At 40.5% G+C, this 20,228-nt stretch overlaps 1 protein-coding gene across 7 annotated transcripts in view; it reads right to left on the reverse strand.

Annotated features, from left to right (window-relative positions):
• Positions 1-20,228, reverse strand: part of rsu1 (Ras suppressor protein 1) — a 128,560-nt gene that overhangs the window by 42,764 nt on the left and 65,568 nt on the right. For all 7 annotated transcript variants that reach the window (XM_019253909.2, XM_019253912.2, XM_019253913.2 and 4 more), the window contains exon 5: positions 4,962-5,080. In XM_019253909.2, coding sequence (XP_019109454.1) covers positions 4,962-5,080 — 119 coding nt within the window. The remainder of the gene's footprint in view (positions 1-4,961; positions 5,081-20,228) is intronic.

Raw genomic sequence — 20,228 nt, forward strand, 5'->3', positions numbered from 1 at the left:
AGGGACTTCTGTGGGGGTTGAAATGTGCAAAGTTCAGGTCCAGTTGCACATTCTTTGTTTTGTTAGTTTTATGGGGATTGTGTTTAGTTACCACCACTGTGTATTGATATTGTTTTCGATAAATGGTTGTATGTTACTAATAAGTGGGCAGGCATGTCCTCACAAATAGGTTTAATGCGTCTCGCCACTTGGAATGTAAATGGGCTGGGGTACCCTGTTAAGAGAAAAAAGGTCATGACGATGCTTTGTTAAGAGAAAAAAGGTCATGACGATGCTTAAGAACAAAAACTATGATGTGTTGTTTCTTCAAGAAACGCACGTGTCAAAAGAGGAGTCTGAGAAACTTTGTGCAGGATGGGTTGGACATGTTTTTTACAGCATAAGCTCTAGCAAAAGCAGGGGTGTTATAACTTTAGTAAGTAAACATTTATAGTTTAAATCTCTCAAGCAAATTAAGGATATTTCGGGATGATTATTGAAATACAGTCTCAGAAGTTGATCCTGGTTAACATATATGCACCTAACCTGGATGATCCAATTTTTTTCACTGATCTTGAAAGGAAATTACGAACCGCTGGGAATCATGCTGTTGTTTTGGGAGGGGATTTTAATCTATTAATGGATCTAGCGCTCGACCACAGTGGGGCAGTGTTGCGTAAAGTGCCAAGGGCTGCTATAACATTACAGAGAATTTGCAAATCTTTAGGACTAATAGATATTTGGAGGATCATGAACCCCTGTGGTACGGATTACACTTTTATTTCACCAGTACATAAGACCTATAGCCGAATAGATTCTTTTCTATTATCCAAACCACTCACCTCTTCTGCTATGGGTTGTGAAATAGGGAATATTCTTTTATTTCTGACCATGCTTGGGTCGGGTTGGACCTATTACCCCAGAGCGAGAGAAGAAGGTCTTACAGATGGCGTTTAAACTCGTCCCTTCTGCAGGACCCAGTAAATGTTGAGTGGCTAAGGACAGAATTAAATAATTATTTGGAGATGAATTGGCAATCGGTATCATCTGCGGCAGGTGTCGCGTGGGAGTCCCTAAAGGCTGTGATTAGGGGACGTATTATCCAACGTACGTCATATCATAAGAAAATTAAAACACAGGAATTGCTAGGATTGGAAAATGTAATTAAAGAGGCTGAAACAGAGTTGAAGCAACAAATGACACAAGACAGCATGAGAAAACTGACAGTTAAAGATAAAAGTTAAAATATCAGTATAAGACCATACTATCCCAGAAGGTTGAATTTAATCGGTTTAGGGCTAGGCAAACATATTTTGAGTCAGGAGACAAAGCAGGAAAGTTGCTTGCCAGGTATATAAAACAGTTGGCTTCCACTATTCCTGCTGTTAGGTCGCCGGCTGGGGACCTGCTTACTGCGACTGTAGATATTAATCAGGCCTTTAAAGAATTTTATAGTAACCTCTATAGTTCAACATCTACCTTGACTGAAGAAGAAACGTATAAATTTATAGAACGACTAGGACTCCCAAAATTGACAGATGAACAGAGGGATTTTCTAGACCCTGATATTACTATTGAGGAGATTAAAGGGGTTTAATTATGGCTCTACCGTCAAGTAAAGCACCTGGGCCTGATGGCTTTACTGGGGAATTCTTTAAGAGCTTTGCGACATGAATGCAAAAATTACCATCCTATTTCATTAATGCAAATTGATGTTAAGATCATTTCGCAAATTTTAGCAAACCAATTAGACAGTGTAATTACGTCATTGATTCATACTGACCAAGTATGACTTCATACGTGGTTGGAGCTCCTCAGATAATATTAGACGCCTTATTGATGTGGTCGGTGGCTGACACCCAGTCCCCGGTTGCTGAAATCTCTCTAGAAGCTGAAAAGCCGTTTGATATGGTTGAATGGGGGTATTTATTCAAAATCTGAGAAGAGTTTGGATTTGGTAGTACCTTTATAAGATGGATTTGTGTATTATATAAGCACCCAGAAGCAGCAGCGCAGACCGATGGGCTTGTCTCAGATTATTTTATGTTGGGGAGAGGAACCAGGCAGGGATCACCCCTATCCCCTTTGCTCTTCTGCTTAGTCATTGAGCCTCTGGCAGCAGCCATACGTGGGGCGACTGATTTCCCGGGGGCCACGGCGAGTGGGATGGTACATAAACTGATGCTTTATCCCGATGACATCTTATTACTGGTCTCCGACCCTAGCAGATCTGTACCATGTCTTCTTGGAATTATAGACTTATTTTCAAAATTCTCCGGATACAGGGTAAACTGGTCCAAGTCTGAGGCACTCCCCTTAACAGCTTATTGCCCCTCCACTGCCTTCCACCCAGGTGCTTTTCAGTGGCCTCAGCAAGGTATCATGTATTTGGGTATTCGTTTTTCTAGACACCTGAAAGATGTGATCAAAGTCAGTTTTGACACCATTATTACAAAAAATTTCTTGCGATGTTGAAAGATTGGCAACTCTTAATCTGTCCTTGGCAGGTAAAGTTAATGTTTTGAAAATGAACTCTGTTCCCAAACATAATTGTTTTATCCAGTCCCTCCCCTTAGAAATTCCCCACTATTATTTTAAAAGGTTCAACAAAATATCCAAGATATTTATCTGAAACTGTAAACACCCCCGTTTGAGCCACGGCAAGCTACAAAGACCAGCTGATAAAGGAGGCTTAGGGCTACCAAACATGTTATTTTACTATTATGTTTTTAATTTAAAGGCACCTGGTCCACTGGTCTCTCCCTCCTGAAAGAGTCCCTCCGTGGTACTGTCTGTAACAAGCTGTAGTGGCCCCTCTGTCACCCATGCAAGTCCTGTCTACTAAATTAAGTAAAAAATCCAAAACACATCCAATAATCGCTCATCTTAAATTAATTTGGACTAGAGTTGCTCGAATATTTAAATTTGATCCCTTTCTAAATGTCTCTTCAAGTATCTGGTTAAATCCTAATTTACAAATCGATAAATGTCCCATTTATTGGAAGATATGGCAGGAGAAGGGAGTGGTAACTTTGGGGGATCTGTATTCTGATGGCTCTTTGGAATTTTTTGGGGAGTTGGTGCGGCAGTTCAGCATCCCTACCTCCCACTTTGTAAGGTACCTGCAACTCCGACATATGTTAAGGGGGGTGTTTGGGCCCGCTGCATCGGTTCCCTACAATGCAGTGCTCCGAGATAAAATTTTTAAAAAATATGGAAAAGGACATGAAGCAGCTGTCTATTATTCTATGTTGATTCAGACTCTTGGTAATGGGCCCATTGCAGCTCTGCAGAAGACATGGGAAAGGGATCTGATGAGGATTGGAACGGAATTTGTAAAAATATTAAAGGAGTTTCAAGGGATATTCAATTTAAAATTATGCATCGTTTTTATTGGACTCCCTCCAGATTATTTAGATGAGGATTATTATCCACATCAGAATGTTGGCGATGCAAGTCTGAGGAAGGTACTTTAATTCATGTGTTATGTTTATGTCACAAAGTCCAACACTTCTGGACCAATATTTATGATAATCTATGTGAGATTACAGAGATGCAAATTCCATTTAGCCCTAGATTAATTGTTTTGAGTGATCATACAGTTCTGACAGGACAGGATAAACATATTAAAAGCTTTGTCCAAACCAGTATTACGATTGGTAGACAAATACTTGTCAGGGGATGGAAGACAGAGGGGGTACCCTCTCTGCAAGAGTGGGCTGTGGAGATGTCATGAGTGGCAGCATTCGAAAAAATGTCATATAAACAACTGGGTAGACTGGATCAATATGAAGCAAAGTTGGGCAAATACTTAACTTTTTTAAGAGGCCCCTGAAAGGGCGTATATCAGGGGTCGGAAAATAAGTTTGGACCTGGGCCAATTTTTTTCTGACAATTCCATCGCATGCTTTCCTACTGGGAAAAAAAAAGTTTTTCTATTTTTTCTATTATTAAAAATAAACGTTATTTAACTTTAAAAATGCATTTAATTTAATTTAAAACATCAATTTGCTTCTATGTGCTGTTTTTACGCCCACTGCTGCATCTCCTGGTGTCTGTCATGAAACAGGCAACCTACCCTATCAACCTGCCGTAACTAACGTATACAATTGCCAGTTTTTTATGTTTTGGATGCTGTGGAAATCATTAGCTGAAGATTGCTAGCTATCGATGCAAAATGACGTTGTCAAAAGCCATGAAAAGAAAAATTGATCCGAATACAGGACCAGTCTGCATTTATTAATGCCAAGCCGACGTGTCTCATTTGCAACGAGGTTTTTGCAGTTTGTAAAGAATACAATATTAGAAGACACCACGAGACAAAGCATGGCCACTTCAAAAATGCATATCCTCTCGGGACAGAGGCGCAAACACAGAAAATTAAATCCTTGGAGGCTGGATATGCACACAGCAGCAGCTTTCTTAATTCACAAGCAGCGCAGTAGCTCAGCAGGAGCAGCGCAGATCTGTTTCCCCATGCCGCTGATGTGCATTCGCATTTTTTAATTAGGCTATTTGATATTTGAGCCGACCTTGTTTGTTTTTTTGTTTTTGTTTTTTTATTTAATGAAACATATTTGTTCACGTTGTCCGTTACAAGAGGGCCACAGGACACTTTTAATTTTCCACAGGTTACAGCGCACACACGTGCCAATTAGTGTTCCAACCTGTGCGTCAAGTAAAGAGGCTGCAAGGATGTTCTGGCTGCTGTTTTGTCACGTTACTTATCAGCTACTTTTCAATAAATGTTGTGAAATCTGTGGAATTGTTGTATTCTTGACAGAAAACATAAGGTTTAAAAGATATATTAAAAGAAAAAAAATATTTTAAAATAAATCAACGTCATCTAGTGGGCCAGATATAATTGAGTCCTTTATTTGCTTCTGTCTGAGTCTCATCAATAAACTGATTTGCAAACCAATTATTTTGCATTCACCCTACAAAAAACAACTTTAGAGTAGTGTGTGTTACTGTACACTTACTGAGGTAGAAGAAGTTTCCGGGCAGGGAATTATGGTTCAGGTTGTTGTAGGTTAGGTCCAACACTTCTAGAGCTGGCAACGAACCAAATCCTCTGGGCAGGCTGCTTAGACGGTTCATGCTGTGTAAGATACACACACAAAGGCATCACTGTAAAAATACACTCAGATAACAAAGTCACATTATATTGATTAATTTTAATCTAAATCTAATATACAACCCCAATTCCAAAAAAGTTGGGACGCTGTGTAAAATGTAAATTAAACAGAATGCAATGATTTGCAAATCTCAGAAAACCATATTTTATTCCCAATAGAACATAAACAACATATCACATTTTAACATTTCATGGAAAATATTAGCTCATTTTGAAACTGATGGCAGCACCACATCTCAAAAAGGTTGGGACAGGGGCAACAAAAGGCTGGAGAAGTATACGGCACAAATCAAAAACAAATGGAAAAGCATTTGACAGTTAATTAGATTAATTGGCAACAGGTCAGTGACATGACTGGGTATAAAAGGCACATTTCAGAGAGGCAGAGCCTCTCAGATGTAAAGATGGGCAGAGGTTCACCAATCTGTGACACACTACATCTAAAAATTGTGTAACAATTTAAAAAAAAATGTTCCTCAACGTAAAATTGCAAAGACTTTGAAGATCCCACCATCTACAGTGTAAAATATCAAACATTTAGAGAATCAGGAGAAGTCTGGATGTTCTTCGGGCCCTCAGGTGGCACTGCATTAAAAACAGGCATGATTCTCGATTGGAAATCACTGCCTGGGCTCAGGAACACTTCCAGAAATTACTGTCTGTGAACACAGTTCGTTGTACAATCCACAAATGGAAGTTAAAGCTGCATCATGTAAAGAAGAAGTCATATGTGAACATGATGAAGAAATGCCTGCATCTTCTCTGGGCCAAAGCTCATTTAAATGGTCTGAGGAAAAATGGAAAACTGTTCTGAGGCCAGATCAATCAAATATTTTAATTATTTTTGTAAACCATGGGCGCTATGTCCTGCGCACTAAAGTAGCTTACTAAAGTACCATCAATGCTGAAAAGTACATAGAGGTTTTAGAGCAACATATGCTTGCACAATGTATTGCCAATGCATCAGAGTTATTCAAACTTGAGTTTGGCATCAGGCTACCATGACAACAGGTGAGCTCAAGCACTAAGCCCTGCACACCGTGCCACTTCACCTCCAAAACATGCACATTCAAACTTCTGAAAGACTACTAGACTTCTTGGTAAGAGTATGTGGGTAAGAGTAAGAGCACTGAAATGGGTACAAATAATCTTTTTGTAGAAAGACTAGACAGATACATTTTGAAATTATCCAAAGCAGTCTGAAGAGGAAGAATTTCTTAGTCTGTCTGTCTGTCTGTCAGTCTGTCAGTCTGTAAGTTACCACAATAGACTACATTGTTGTGCGTCTGTGTGGGGCCGTGCAGAGAGAACAGACAGTGGGAGAGAAATTGTCAAATGTTTAGTGGTGGAAACTTGGGAAATTTCTAGAGGCTAATTTTAACTATATTAGTGATAGAAGACAGCCCTCTTACTTTGTGTGTGTGTTTTGGAGCATTGAGAGGGCAGACAGACAGAGCAAAGCTTTTCCTCACATCGTGCAAGTGTGTTGAACAAACAATCAAATGTTCAACAGGGAAACAAACTTATTTAAAGAATATTTGTGTAGTTTAGGTATTTTTCCTATTTTCAGCCCCTATCCTATCTTAATAACAAGCACTGTCTGTGCACCCAAAGCCTGTTAGTAACATTAATTAAATAACTGCTGTTTTTTCTGTTTGTGCTCTTTCTGTTTCCCCCTCCCATTTCTGTTTTCCTGCAGAGCTTGTGTGTTGCAGGGGGTGTGGCTGGCTCCTCCCGTTGGCAACAGAGGCACACCTGTTCCCACTCAGCCCATTTCCTCCACCTCTTAAGCCTGGTCTTCACTCCTGCCCTTTGTTAGATTATTGCATGCTCTCCCTCTTCATGCCACTCACTTGTGCTCCAGCTCCTGAGGAACTCCTCCCTCCAGCCTGCTCCCTGCCTCACCAGTCTGCCTGGTCTAGTTTCTTTGGTTTTTGGAATTAAAGTATTTTTCTTTTTTACTCACAATTGTGTGTGTGTGAGTCTCTGCTCTGGGGTCCACATCTCTGCAAACTTAACACAGACTATCATCAATGTTTATATTTGTGTGCCAACAGGTCCATGTTCTTTGAACAATAAACTGCAGAATGCATGTTTTTTTTTTTTTTTTTGGGGGGGGGGTACATGTTCCTCCTTAGCTGGAGGTTGATCTCTGTCTTCTGTATAGGCCATGTCTCTTTTTTCATCATCCAGAAAAGAGAGCTGCTGAAACAAGGAGTCGTTTCCTGCATAGACATATATACATAGACGCCGCATTGAGCGGGTTGGTCGTTGGTCGCGATACGTCAATGGGTCCGCCATATTGAATGTGGCAGATCTGCCCGTAAACTAATACAAGGAAATGGACTGATCTTCAGAAAGCTCCTTTCTACAAAGTTCTTTAAGTTAATGCCTTATACACCCATTCACACACACACACTAATATATCTGGGAAACAAACAGGCACCAGAAACAACGTATGTAACTTTTAAAGTGCTGATTATAAATGTTTACTCCTTATGTAAGCACCAAACCAACGTATGTATTTTTCTAATGCTGAGTGTTTACAGCTACTAATGTGTGTAACACTGTTACTGTGATGATAAATATTGAAATATTTATATTTAACATTTAATCAGTGTCTATAATAACCAGATCCTGAAATGTAGATGTGACATGAGGGTTTTCTGAATAAAGAGCACTAACATGGGGCAGTTGGTGGCATAGTGGGTTAAGCGGCCACCCCATGTGTAAGAGGCTTCAGTCCTCACTGCAGCTGGCCCTGGTTCGAATCCCGCATCGGACGGACATTTACTGCCTGTCATTCCCCCTCTCTCTGCCCCTATGTATATATGTGCGTACATACATACATACATCGTCTAAAAACCAAAATATTCGCTGAGATCAAAAAATGCATTTAAGGATTTTATTAAAGAAGAAAAAACACAACTTTGTATAACGTGCTTAAAGTATGGAAAACTCAATCACAGCGATCCAAAGGAAAACAGCGGTCAACAAAAAATACGGACTCCCAATCACTCACCCTCTCTCTCTTTGTTCCTACTCCCCACCGTGCCAAAGCACAGGTGAATATATGTATGTGTGTGTGTGTGTGTACATCAATGTGAATATAAAAACGATTAATCAAAATCAGTTAAATGTAAACGTTAGTGTTCTTTATTCAGAAAACCCTCATGTCACATCTACATTTCAGGATCTGGTTATTATAGACACTGATTAAATGTTAAATATAAATATTTTAATATTTATCATCACAGTAACAGTGTTACACACATTAGTAGCTGTAAACACTCAGCATTAGAAAAATGCATACGTTGGTTTGGTGCTTACATAAGGAGTAAACATTTATAATCATCACTTTAAAAGTTACATGTTTTGGTGCCTGTTTGTTTCCCAGATATATTAGTGTGTGTGTGAATGGGTGTATAAGGCATTAACTTAAAGAACTTTGTAGAAAGGCGCTTTATGAAGTTCAGTCCATTTCCTTGTATTAGTTTACGGGCAGATCTGCCACATCCAATATGGCGGCGACGTCGACGTACGATTCAGCGCTCAATGCGGCGTCTATGTATATATGTCTATGGTTTCCTGTGGCTGTAATGTAGACACTGCTGTTCATCATCAGGTCGTCGTCAAGTTGCCACCTACTGTCAGTTTCTTCAATCATCAAGTCATGTATCACTGCACAGCAACATGAAAAAAACATGACCTTTGACACAGTTAGACAATTCATCATACAAACTAGTTTGTTTTCCAGCATTCTTAGCAGTCCAAGAGATTAGATGATATAATAATCAATACAGCTGTATTGATACCCCATAGGGGAAATTCAACTGATATTTAAACACACTGTTGACTTTGATGTCAACATGTGGATGTTATGGAATTTTCTATCCTTATGCTGCACATGGTCACATGCGGGCCTTTAGGTCCAAAGCAGTATTAATTGTTTGTCTTTGACTGAGTGCCACCATATCTCAACACTGTGGTGGCCAGGGTCGAAGAGGCCTGTTGCTGCCTTCCTAGTCATAATAGATAGCTTGTTGCTGACGTTCCAATCTGCGTAAGCGGACATCTGTGTCTCCAGACTAGAATATGTTGACAATAACACCTCCAAGGGTAAAGACATTCTCTTTGACTAATTCTGGGGCGTATAGTATTTGGGGTGTGATCTTTGGGTTTAAAGTTTATCCACCATCACGAGTTCGTCAGAATGCGAGACCGACTCAAGCACTTCAGATGTACTTTGAAAATGTCTCTAGTTCTCCTTGGCCAAGTGTCAATAAATAATACAGCATAAGACATCAGAGGCTCCTGAACACTTTCTGAACTCCTGACCTCACCATTGACCTTTGACATCAGCAATTTCTCCACAACAATTGGCGTCACAAACAGGATTTCAACAGAACAAAGACGTGGCTGTGTTTGACGAAATCATAAAAAACTATGTGCTTATTTAATTTGCCTGGAATATAAAAACATCTAAGACCCACCAGGGGGTCAGGAGCTTTAGTGTCTTGGGGACAATGTCCTGGCTGAAACCTCTGACGTTGTTTGGAACGTATGTGTCATACAAACATCCCAGTTAGATGTTCAATTCGGCATACTGATTTAAAGTGAGAAATCAAGAAAGCTGACAATGGTGTAAAAAAAACGAACATTAAAAATAAATGGAGCTGTAACAACAATTGATTACAGAGCAGTGTACAGTGTGTGGATCTGATGGGGGGCAGGTTGGGTTTATGATCCACCGCATTGCCACTACGTGGCTGTTGGTTTCCGGGGCAGCTTCAGGCTGCACTCAGCACAGAGAAACCCACCTGAGGTTTAAACTATAGAAAAGACATTGTCCTTTGGGTGACGGTTAAATGTGTATACACTGGGAGAGAAAAAGAAGTACATTTTTCGTCCTTTCACCTCAGATCACCACTGCTGTAGTTAGAAAGTGTGGAGACAGACCTTTGATGCTGCTGTATTGTGGATTGAAATCTGTCTATATGTGTAAAGTCTTACTGCGCAAGCGAGCATACAGTAGGTAACAATCTGTCCAAAACAGTAGACAAATCTGAAAACATGCAAACTAACTCAGCAAAAGTTAAGTCAAAGACAAAATATTTTTCTGTAAAAAAAATCTAACAACCAATGTGGAGTTAGATGGTCAACCTGTCATTGATAAGCAGTGTGCTAAAACAAACACACACACACACACACATCTGACCAGGCATCACAGTTTAAGGCGATGTTTTCTGTTGGAATTGTTGGTAGACTGAAAGGATGGGATTTCGTGTCTCCGTTCACTTCTCTTTTGTGTGAATGGATGAATGGCATGTGGCCATATGAGGGAACAATTGAGAAAGAAAAGCTGCTAATGGCTGAGATAAATGTTAACCCTAATGGTGGAAATCCATCCTGTGATTCCAGATGTGTGGTTGACTGGTCTGTAAAAAGATGTAGTGGTGGTGTGAGTGAGTGACAAAAGCTCCAAGTTTGAATCCAGTGACTCAAAAAGGTAATTGATCTAAGTGCCAAATGTGTCAATGCAAGTACTAGAAGCTAAATTGCAAACTAGAGCTTTAGAAGTGGCAAAAAGCACCAAGCCAAGATTACTGCTCCCCATGATTTGTTGAATATTTTAGCTGAGGTTGGGATAACACTGTCGGAACAACAAACCAATGAAAAAGTGCTCTTCGTCTTTCTGCAGCTTTCAAATACAAGGCCCTCTTGCAATGCTGACATACTGTAGATGAACAACCAAGCACATTACAAACTAAGGCAGAGGATGAACTTTTCCTACTAACAGCTACAGTAGTGAATTAGAAAGGAAAGTCAAGATTATGCACAGACAGGAGAAGGAAGACAGCAGACAGTCTAATGAGTCAGATTTAGAAGGAGAAGGAGCCAGACCCAGAGAGGAGGAGCCTTACACAGACCTTAGTGACGAGGAAGTGCAGATAGTAAAGCCAAAACAAAACAACATCTCTGCTCTCCCTCTTCAAGGATTATACTGTTAAAGATAGCTCTGTTCAATTTCATTTAAAAAAAAGTAACCTTTTTACTTAAATTGTCATAGGATATAGGTTATTTCTACTGCAAAGAAAAAATGTTTCAAGGGTTTGAAGTTAAGTATTGTAACAATCATCGCATACTATTTTGGTGTAGTACAATCTTCATCAAACTTGATTCACACATGTTTCAACTTGATGAATATGTTTCACACACTTTTAATCAAGTCAAAATCAACTTCAACTCCAATCATGGTGCTCATTACGAAACGATAATTGTGCAGTTTGTGCTCAAATAATAATAGAAATAACCGTATATGTCAAGCTAAAAAAATCAAACTGGAGCTACTTAAAAGCACACTTTGTTTACGCTACTACATAAATGCCTAAATTTGATGTTACACTCGATTTGGCAGACCAGAAACACAGAGGCACATAGGAAAACAACTGTGCCCCTGCCTCTGAAGTGTCACAGACATCTTCAATAAATGCTTGTGATTGACAACATAGCAGTTTGAAAACCATGGACTTTTGAATTCATGGAAGAATACCAGAAAAACACTTAATCCAGTTCACTTGCAGAACTGAGTGGATCTTGTGTTAAGATGAGTTTGTTTTCCCTGAGCAGCTGAGGGTGGGTAATGGCCTCACCCAAAACTTTGATTTATTGGTTAAATGTTGAAGTAAAAATGCAATAACCAAATGCGTACAAAATGTATTGATTTCTCAAAAGTAGTTTGTTGCATCCAGGAAGCAAAATAGTCTATGCCTGAATTCACACCGTGATTTACACAAAAGTGGGATATTAATGTTGGAATAGAACAAGATGAATATGAATTTTTGCTGTGGAGAGTTTCTGCAGAATCTAAAACCAAATGTGGCAGCTGCTTGTAAACTGTCATTAACTGACATACCCAAGACTGGAAGGCAATTATGAACAAAGCAAAGGCTTTGCAGAGGAATGAGGTTTTCGCTCTTAATAAACCTGCCTCCAGCCTAAAACAGATGATGCAGTATGCACCACAGGAAGGTGGTCAACACAAAAAACAGAAACAAAGGTAGACCAAAACGTGGTAATTATCAATAGGAACGGTCGTCATCGGAACAGACCCAACGGAACCAAAGCCAGGGACGAATAGCTACGTCTCTTCCTGCTCTTCCAGCCCCTCCTTCACTAGCTGCTGTCATGCAGCCCACGTATTATGACCAAGCATAGGAAAGACATGGAGGGGTGGACCAGAGCAGCCATTTCATATTCAAGCTACAACAAATTAACTTTCTAACAATGCCACCGAAGATCCAGTAATGCATGTTGAGGTTACTGGAAGTACCGCTGAAATTTTGGTAGATAGTGGAGCAAATATCTCTACTGTTAAAACTACAGAGCATGTGTGTGCACACCTACATCCAATTTTATTACCGCTGAAGGCATTTCCAGAATTCCCATAAAAGAACCATGATCATAGAAAACTTATTTATTTATAAATAAAATTTAAAAAATAAATAAAACTTTGAAGGCTCTGATGTGATGCATTATTTTCTGATACAGTGGTCCCTCGTTTATCGCGGGGGATACGTTCTAAAAATAACCCGCAATAAACGAAATCCGCGAAGTAAGTTCTACAATTATTATACATGTTTTAAGACCGTAAAACCCCTAACCACACACTTTTATACACCTTTTTACACGCATTTTGTACAGTACTCCCTTAATTAATCAGGACGCAGAACACACGTGCGGTTCTCACTTAGCCAATCAGGATGCAGAACACAATGCGTGTTCATACTGTTACAGTACGCTGTAAAAAAAAAAAAAAGCATGCAAAATTACGCTAAAAAAATCCGCGAAACAGCGAGTCCGCGAAAAGTGAACCGCGATATAGCGAGGGACGACTGTACTTGTTTAACCTGATACCTGATCTTTATGTTTATTCCATTGTATTTTTATTGTATTTAAATATACCGGACTGCTACGACGACCTAATTTCCCTTCGAGGATTGATAAAGTCATCCATGTATCTATCTGAAAAAATACAAATAATAAAAAAGCTTTTCAGTTTAACCACTACAGAATGTCCGTACTGTTGGTTATGTCCAGGTTTCAATTTGCTTTCCAGTTTCACTTTCAAATGTTCAGAAAATTAAACTAAAACTAAAACTTCCCCAGCATGTGCAACAAAGAGGACTGCAGCATTTAACCCTTCTGAGCAGTATACCCATTTGGCTGCTGAGTTTTTAGTTATACAAGAGGGGCTGAAGTGTGAACAATGTTTGTTTGTTGGTTCACCAGAGATGTGCCATACCAGTCCAGCTATCCAACATACAGCAGGGATTGTTTAATGCTAAAGATTCATATTCACACATCACTGTGGCCGTTACTCGTGGCTGTGAGCTGTAACACCTTAGACATGGCGGTTCAGTGCCAGGCCTTGAGAGAGGCTGTACCAGCTTCTCAACATTAAAGAGTAGCATACTTAAGTGAACACATTCAGTTATCACAGTCTACATTAGCCGTCCTTTTTCACACAATATGGACCTCCTTCTGAGCTGTCTGAGGTTCCATCCATTGTGTGAGCGAAGTGTGTGTCATTCAGTCTCTATTGAATCAAAACGTGTTTGTTCAAACCACCAGCCCATGTAACACTCCCATTTTACCAATTCCCAAAGCAATCCGCCCTGATGAATGGTGGTTCATGCAGGACCTGCAAGTGATTAATAATATAGTGGTACCTGCAGCTCCAACTGTGCTTGACACCAATTCGAGTTTAGCTTCTTTACCTTCTAACTCCACACACTACACAGTCATTGACTGAAGTTCTGCATTTTTCTTGATACCATTGCATCCAGATAGCCAGTATCTGTTTGCATGCACATTCAAAGGCAAATAGTACACTTGGTGACATTTGTCGCAGGGTTGTGTCGAGAGTCCCATGGTGTATGCAGCAGTGGTAAAAAGAGACCTGCATGGGCTCCACCTGCCAGGTGTCTCCACTCTCTTGCAGTACGCTGATGACCTCCATCAAAAGAAGCTAGCCACACAGACTCTATCTTGCTGCTACAGAGACTGGCCGAGTGTGGTCACAGAGCGTTGCTGGCAAATTTGCAATTCTGTCGACCTGAGGTGACATATTTGGGTCATGTTCTGAAGGATGGACAACACCTTTTGTCACCGGAGAGGGTGAAACTGCTTGACAAGCAAGAAACAGATGCTCTCTTTTCTGGGGATGGCTAATTACTGCAGACAGTGGATTTTTGAATATGCAACTATGGACTCTGTTTTGCGAGCCGCCACACTGCAATCAGCTCCATTGGCAGTACAGTGGACTGAGGAAATGCACAAAGCCTTTCAAGATCTGAAAAATGCTCTCACCATGGCTCCAGCGTTGGGTTTGCCTGACTATCATCAGCCGTTCCATCTACATGTGCATGAGAGAGATGGCTTCGCCACTGGCATTCTGGTACAGAAACATGGTTCTCATTGCCACCCCGTTGCATACTACTCCTCTCGACTGACCCCTGTGGTTGTCGGTATGCCAAGTTGTCTAAGAGCAGTGGCCACTCTTGCCATTTTAATCGACAAATCTTCCCACACTGTACTGGCTCATGACTGTGTTGTACACATTCCACATGCAGTATTACACATTCTGAACATCTACAACTCAAAACATGACGGCAGCACGTCGTTCGGGTTATGAGGCAATATTTCTTTCCAGGCCCAACGTAACTTTAAAGCACTCACCTCCATTGGTTGACACTGATGAGGAGCACGAATGCATTGCCAATATCGACATGTACATCTACTGCAAACACCGATACCAAATTCCGATATGGTTCTTAATACTGGTGGTTCAGCTAGCAGACTTTATGACAACATACACCTGGCTGGTTATGCATTAGTAAATTAAAATGTTTTAAATAAACTGGGAAGTTTTAGAAGCAGACTGAAATTTTTCAGAGCTGTAGTCAAGTCATAATCCCTAGTTGCAATTTGTGAAACATGTTACAGGTTACGTTACCTGCTAAACATGAAATTAATAAGATAAGATTTCAACTCCACTCATGATCATGTTTTCTAATGAATCTATGAAGTTTAAATACTTGACCAACACTGTTTTACAGGAGGATCCTTTAAACAGCTGTTCTATTGCTAGTTTTTGTCTTTTCAATATAATTCTCAAGTTTGTTTCAAGTCTTACTCTGTCAAATATCAACCACCTACAGAACTTTTCAGTATGTTATTTCTCTACTCATTATTATCAATAATTATTATTACTGATATTGTTTTAAGTGAGGCTCTTATCATTTAACAGAAAAATACTTCATACAAACAACACCAGGACTAAATAACAGTAAGAGCTAATAGAGTTAGTAGACAGTGAATAATCAAAATGAAGCTCTGAGGCTTTGTCACGTACACTTATTTTATAAGATTTCAGCATTGAGGAACAATCACGCTACATTCATGATTTTGTACAGTCAAAAGCAAACTAACAAACAAAAAAGTATTGATTATCATTACAACTAACTATTGTAACTCACGGTGCTAGAGGGGAGGGAGAGACGCTAAATAAAGCTGTTTACACAGATACAGGCTACTTTAGACTATAGTTGCTATTTCACACATGTACTGTAGCACACAAAAGGAGAGACTGTGTCAGATGAGTTCTCACATGTTAAAACTTTACAAACCAAGGTTCAAAATGAGAACACAGCTCTGTGAAACGTATTGATAATGTCGCATTGGACGAGTCCATGCTAGCTAAGCAGCTAAACGTTAGCACAGATGCTCCATGTTTTGGTCATTACACTGTTATTGGTCATGTGGGCGCACGCTGTAAATAGTACTATTGGCTGTGTTGAGCGTGACAATCTGTCAATAAAAAAATCAGTTTTCATTTTTTCTCCTCGGATCTGCATTGACCTCACAAGTGGCCTCAGTGACCTCTAAAAGAAGGAAATTCGTCGTAACAATGGAGAACTTTGATCCATGTATTTTGTGCCATGTAGTTTGCCCACGAGCTCTCCAACATGTGCTGGCACGTGTTGCACACGGACCAACACATTACATTACATTACATTGCATTTAGCAGACGCTTTTATCCAAAGCGACTTACAGAGGAGGACATAAGCTGAAAAAGGTGTAAAGGAGCACAGAGTAGTTGTTAGTTTTGTTAGGCAGGGAAGCATTCTCGAAACAGAAAGGTTTTTACAAGTTTTTTAAAGGTCGAAAGGGATGTTGCTGTTCTAGTAGCCGTTGGTAGGTCATTCCACCATTTGGGGACAACCACAGAGAAGAGTTTAGAGTGACCTCACTTTGCGAGAGGCGAGGATACAACTAGACGGTTTGTTTGAGCGGAGCGTAGCGCCCTGGTCGGGATGTGAGCCTTTAGTAAGACGCTGAGATAGGGAGGGGCAGATCCTGAGATGGTTTTGTAGGCTAGCGTCAGAGCTTTGTGTTTAATTCTGGCAGCTACAGGCAGCCAGTGCAGGTCGCTGAAGAGTGGGGTGACATGTGACCTTTTAGGTTGATTGAAAACCAGTCGCGCTGCGGCATTCTGGACCATTTGCAAAGGTTTGATCGCGCAAGCAGGTAGGCCAGCCAAGAGCGAGTTGCAATAATCGAGGCAGGAGCTGACTGTAGCCTGTATCAGGAGCTGAGCGGCATATTGGTTCAGGTACGGTCTGATTTTTCTAATATTGTACAATGCATAGCGAGATGACCTCGCTACGGAGGAAATGTGCTCAGAGAGAGAAAGACGATCATCTAGTACACCGCCCAGGTTTTTAGCAGCATGGTTAGGGGTAATAATGACAGCACCAATTTTCAGGTTGAAGTCATGGCAGATTGAATTATACTGGGGCGGCTGTGGCTCACAGGCAGAGCGGGTCGTCCACTAATCAGATGATCGGCGGTTCGATCCCCGGCTCCTCCGGTCTGCATGCCGAAGTGGGCCCCAAGTTGCTCCCGAAGGGTGGGCCATATGAATGTGTATGAATGCTTAGATCTTTAAACTGACGAGCAGTTGGCAATTGGCAACTTGCCAATGCCATCAGAGTATGAATATGTGTGAATGGGGTGAATGAGATATGTAGTGTAGAGCGCTTTGAGTGGTCGGAAGACTAGAAAGGCGCTATATAAGTACAGTCCATTTACCATTGACTCATGGGCAGGGATGACTAGGAGTTCGGTTTTTGACAGATTAAGCTGGAGATGGTGGTCTTTCATCCAAGCTGACAGATCAGAGAGACAGGCGGAGATGCGTGCGGAGACCGTGGTGTCGTCCGGCTGGAACGACAGGTATAGCTGTGTGTCATCGGCATAGCAGTGGTAGGAGAAGCCGTGTGAGCGGATAACATGGGACAGCGAGGTGGTGTAGATGGCAAACAGAACGGGACCCAGCACCGACCCCTGCGGCACCCCCGTGGAGAGGGTATGAGTCGATGACAGACGACCTTGCCAAGACACATTAAAGAAGCGTCCAGCGAGGTAGGACTCGAGCCAGGAGTGGGCAGAGCCTGTAATGCCCATGTTAGCGAGTGTGGCTAGGAGTACACATGTACACATGTTGGAAGAGGGATGATAAATGATGTTGTTTGCTCAAAATGGTTTGCACATTACACTAGTTTCACAAACGTTTCCAGATAGTTGTATGACGTGCCAACAGAGCAGATAGAAGAACACAGTGAGGCATGACCATCTGGAACCTCTGTCAGGTTCTTTTTGTACATTTGCAAATAGACTGTACATATGAAAAATTGTTAAGGCAATAAATATTTGTTAGTCATAACTGAGCAAAGTGAGTTGAGGGTTTCACAACAAGAAAAGAAGACACAAGAACAGTTCTTAAGTGTCTGCTAAAAGAGGTGAACCCCTAGGTTTGGGGTGCCACAGAATATAGATAGTGATAAAATTTTGTTTTTGTAAAAAAAAAATCATGCAGGATCTGTCAGGAATTTTAGGGTTCAAGTTGTAGTTGCACATTCTGTATCACCCACAAAGTTCTGGTCAAGTTGAAAGAATGAACACAACTATCAAAGAACTGTTGACCAAAACAGTACTAATAAAAGGTCTGAAATGGCCTGATGCACTGCCTATTGTGCTGTACTTCATCTAAAGTGCACTAAGTGCAACAACAGGACTGAGTCCTCATGAGATGTTAATGGGGAGACTAATGTCCACAGGGACAGGGTAACCTCTGACACCAAACAAAACTTCTCTGCTTTGGACGGATGAGTTTATGGCTGAATATGTAAAAAGATTAACTGACGTTTTGAATTTTATCATTACAGGTGTCTGAATGGCTCACAAAACCATCAGAGGAACCAATTCATCCTTTTAATGACGGAAATTTTGTATTAATTTAAATATCTAAAAAAAAATTGTTTGTCTCCCAGGTGGAACCAGGTGTTGGTGGCAATGAGGACTTTGTCTCCCAGGTGGAACCAGGTGTTGGTGGCAATGAGGACTTGTATTTCCTGCGCTTTAACCAAACTAACCAAACTGTTAACCCTGTTATGTTTGAGTGTCCAATTGACAGATGTGATGACTGTTATATTGTTCACCCCCTGACTTTCTCTCAAGGTAAGTGGTCGTAGACAACGCATGATAAAGCTCTGATTAAGACGGTGCTGAGTGCACCCAGGTAATGAAGGTAACATTCACAGCTGCTGTACCTTTGACTGAACCTCTGGAGCTGTGGTGTTTCACTAAACAGCCATTGAAAAGTTATCCTGATTATAAACTGTGGGCTGTTAATTACCAAGATGTTCCAGGGGAGGTGCAGAGCGGTAGGTTTTGAATATAGAGTTCAAATAGTTCTGGCCCAAACAAACTGTTCAAAACCTCTTGGAAACCAGGTGTGTGTACGCCCAGAGGCTGCCAATCCAGTGGGTAAGAGGTATTATGAATTTGAAGGTTTTGAGGAAAGGATTCAAGGCTTTGGCCTGGATGATCTTTCTCTTCATGAAGTTGGTGAAGAGGAGACCTATGGTCTGTAAATGAATGTTGTCTACGGAGCAACAGGGGGTTAAGTGGATGAATAAAAATATATAAAATTGAGAAGAAATATCTTCGGGGATAAAATCAGTTTTCTGTTATGTTCCATTTTAGGTTAACTTTATGTGATAATTCTGGCTTTACTGGTTGTTTGGTGTTCTAAAAGATGTGATTTTTAATTATTTAGAAATTGCCATTTTATGAATCAGTTTTGAAATCTATTTTCAATGATGGTTTTCACAGTAATGTAATACATGTTTAAAAGTTCAAAGTTACAACTATGTTATAACGACTGTTCATGGAAATATTCTCAAAGATGGACTCCACGCCACTATGCATCGTATGTGCTAGTAACCTCTCCATGGTGGTGACCCTCAACTGTACATAATGTACATGGGTTGAAGATTTTGCAATATCTTGATTGCAATGATGATTGTTGTGATTGATTTAAAAAGAGAGAAGAAATTTGCTCTAAAAATATTAAATAAAGTGTTTTATGGAACCCCTTCTAATTGCTAGGGTTTTATCTACTAGGTGACAGAACAAATTTGATCTTTCTCCTCTCCCAGTGGCATATTTGCACATGATCTGTGACCTCCCTGATGACCTTCTTTAACACCTTGGTGTTGTAGGGGATCTTCACTAGCTTAAAGGCCCTTGTTGACCTGAAAGTGGAACTCACATCATGGGAATGGGATGATGGGGTACATAAAAGGGGTTCTTAAAGTTTCTCACTGATTGTGTGAATTAATCTAAACCAACTGCTTTGTTTGAAAGATGATTTCTATTGAGGTCCTTTTGAATAATTCTGATCTCAAATATTGATTTCTGTGTGATTACAAATGTTTTATAATGTTTGTGTCAATCCCATTCTGACTGTCTCCCTGGTGGTCTCTAAATTTGCTAATTATTATTATTCAGTAGTTAGTATTGATCTTATGATCAATAAGAGGGGATTGTTATGGAATTTTCTATCCTTAGTCTGCACATGGTCACGTGTGGGCCTTTAGGTCCACGGCAGTATTAATTGTTTGTCTTTGACTGAGTGCCACCATATCTCAACACTGTGGTGGCCGGGGTCGAAGAGGCCTGTTGCTGCCTTCCTAGTCATAAT

This window comes from Larimichthys crocea, chromosome I (genome assembly GCF_000972845.2).
Source record: "Larimichthys crocea isolate SSNF chromosome I, L_crocea_2.0, whole genome shotgun sequence".
In the NCBI taxonomy this organism is placed as follows: Eukaryota; Metazoa; Chordata; class Actinopteri; family Sciaenidae; genus Larimichthys; species Larimichthys crocea.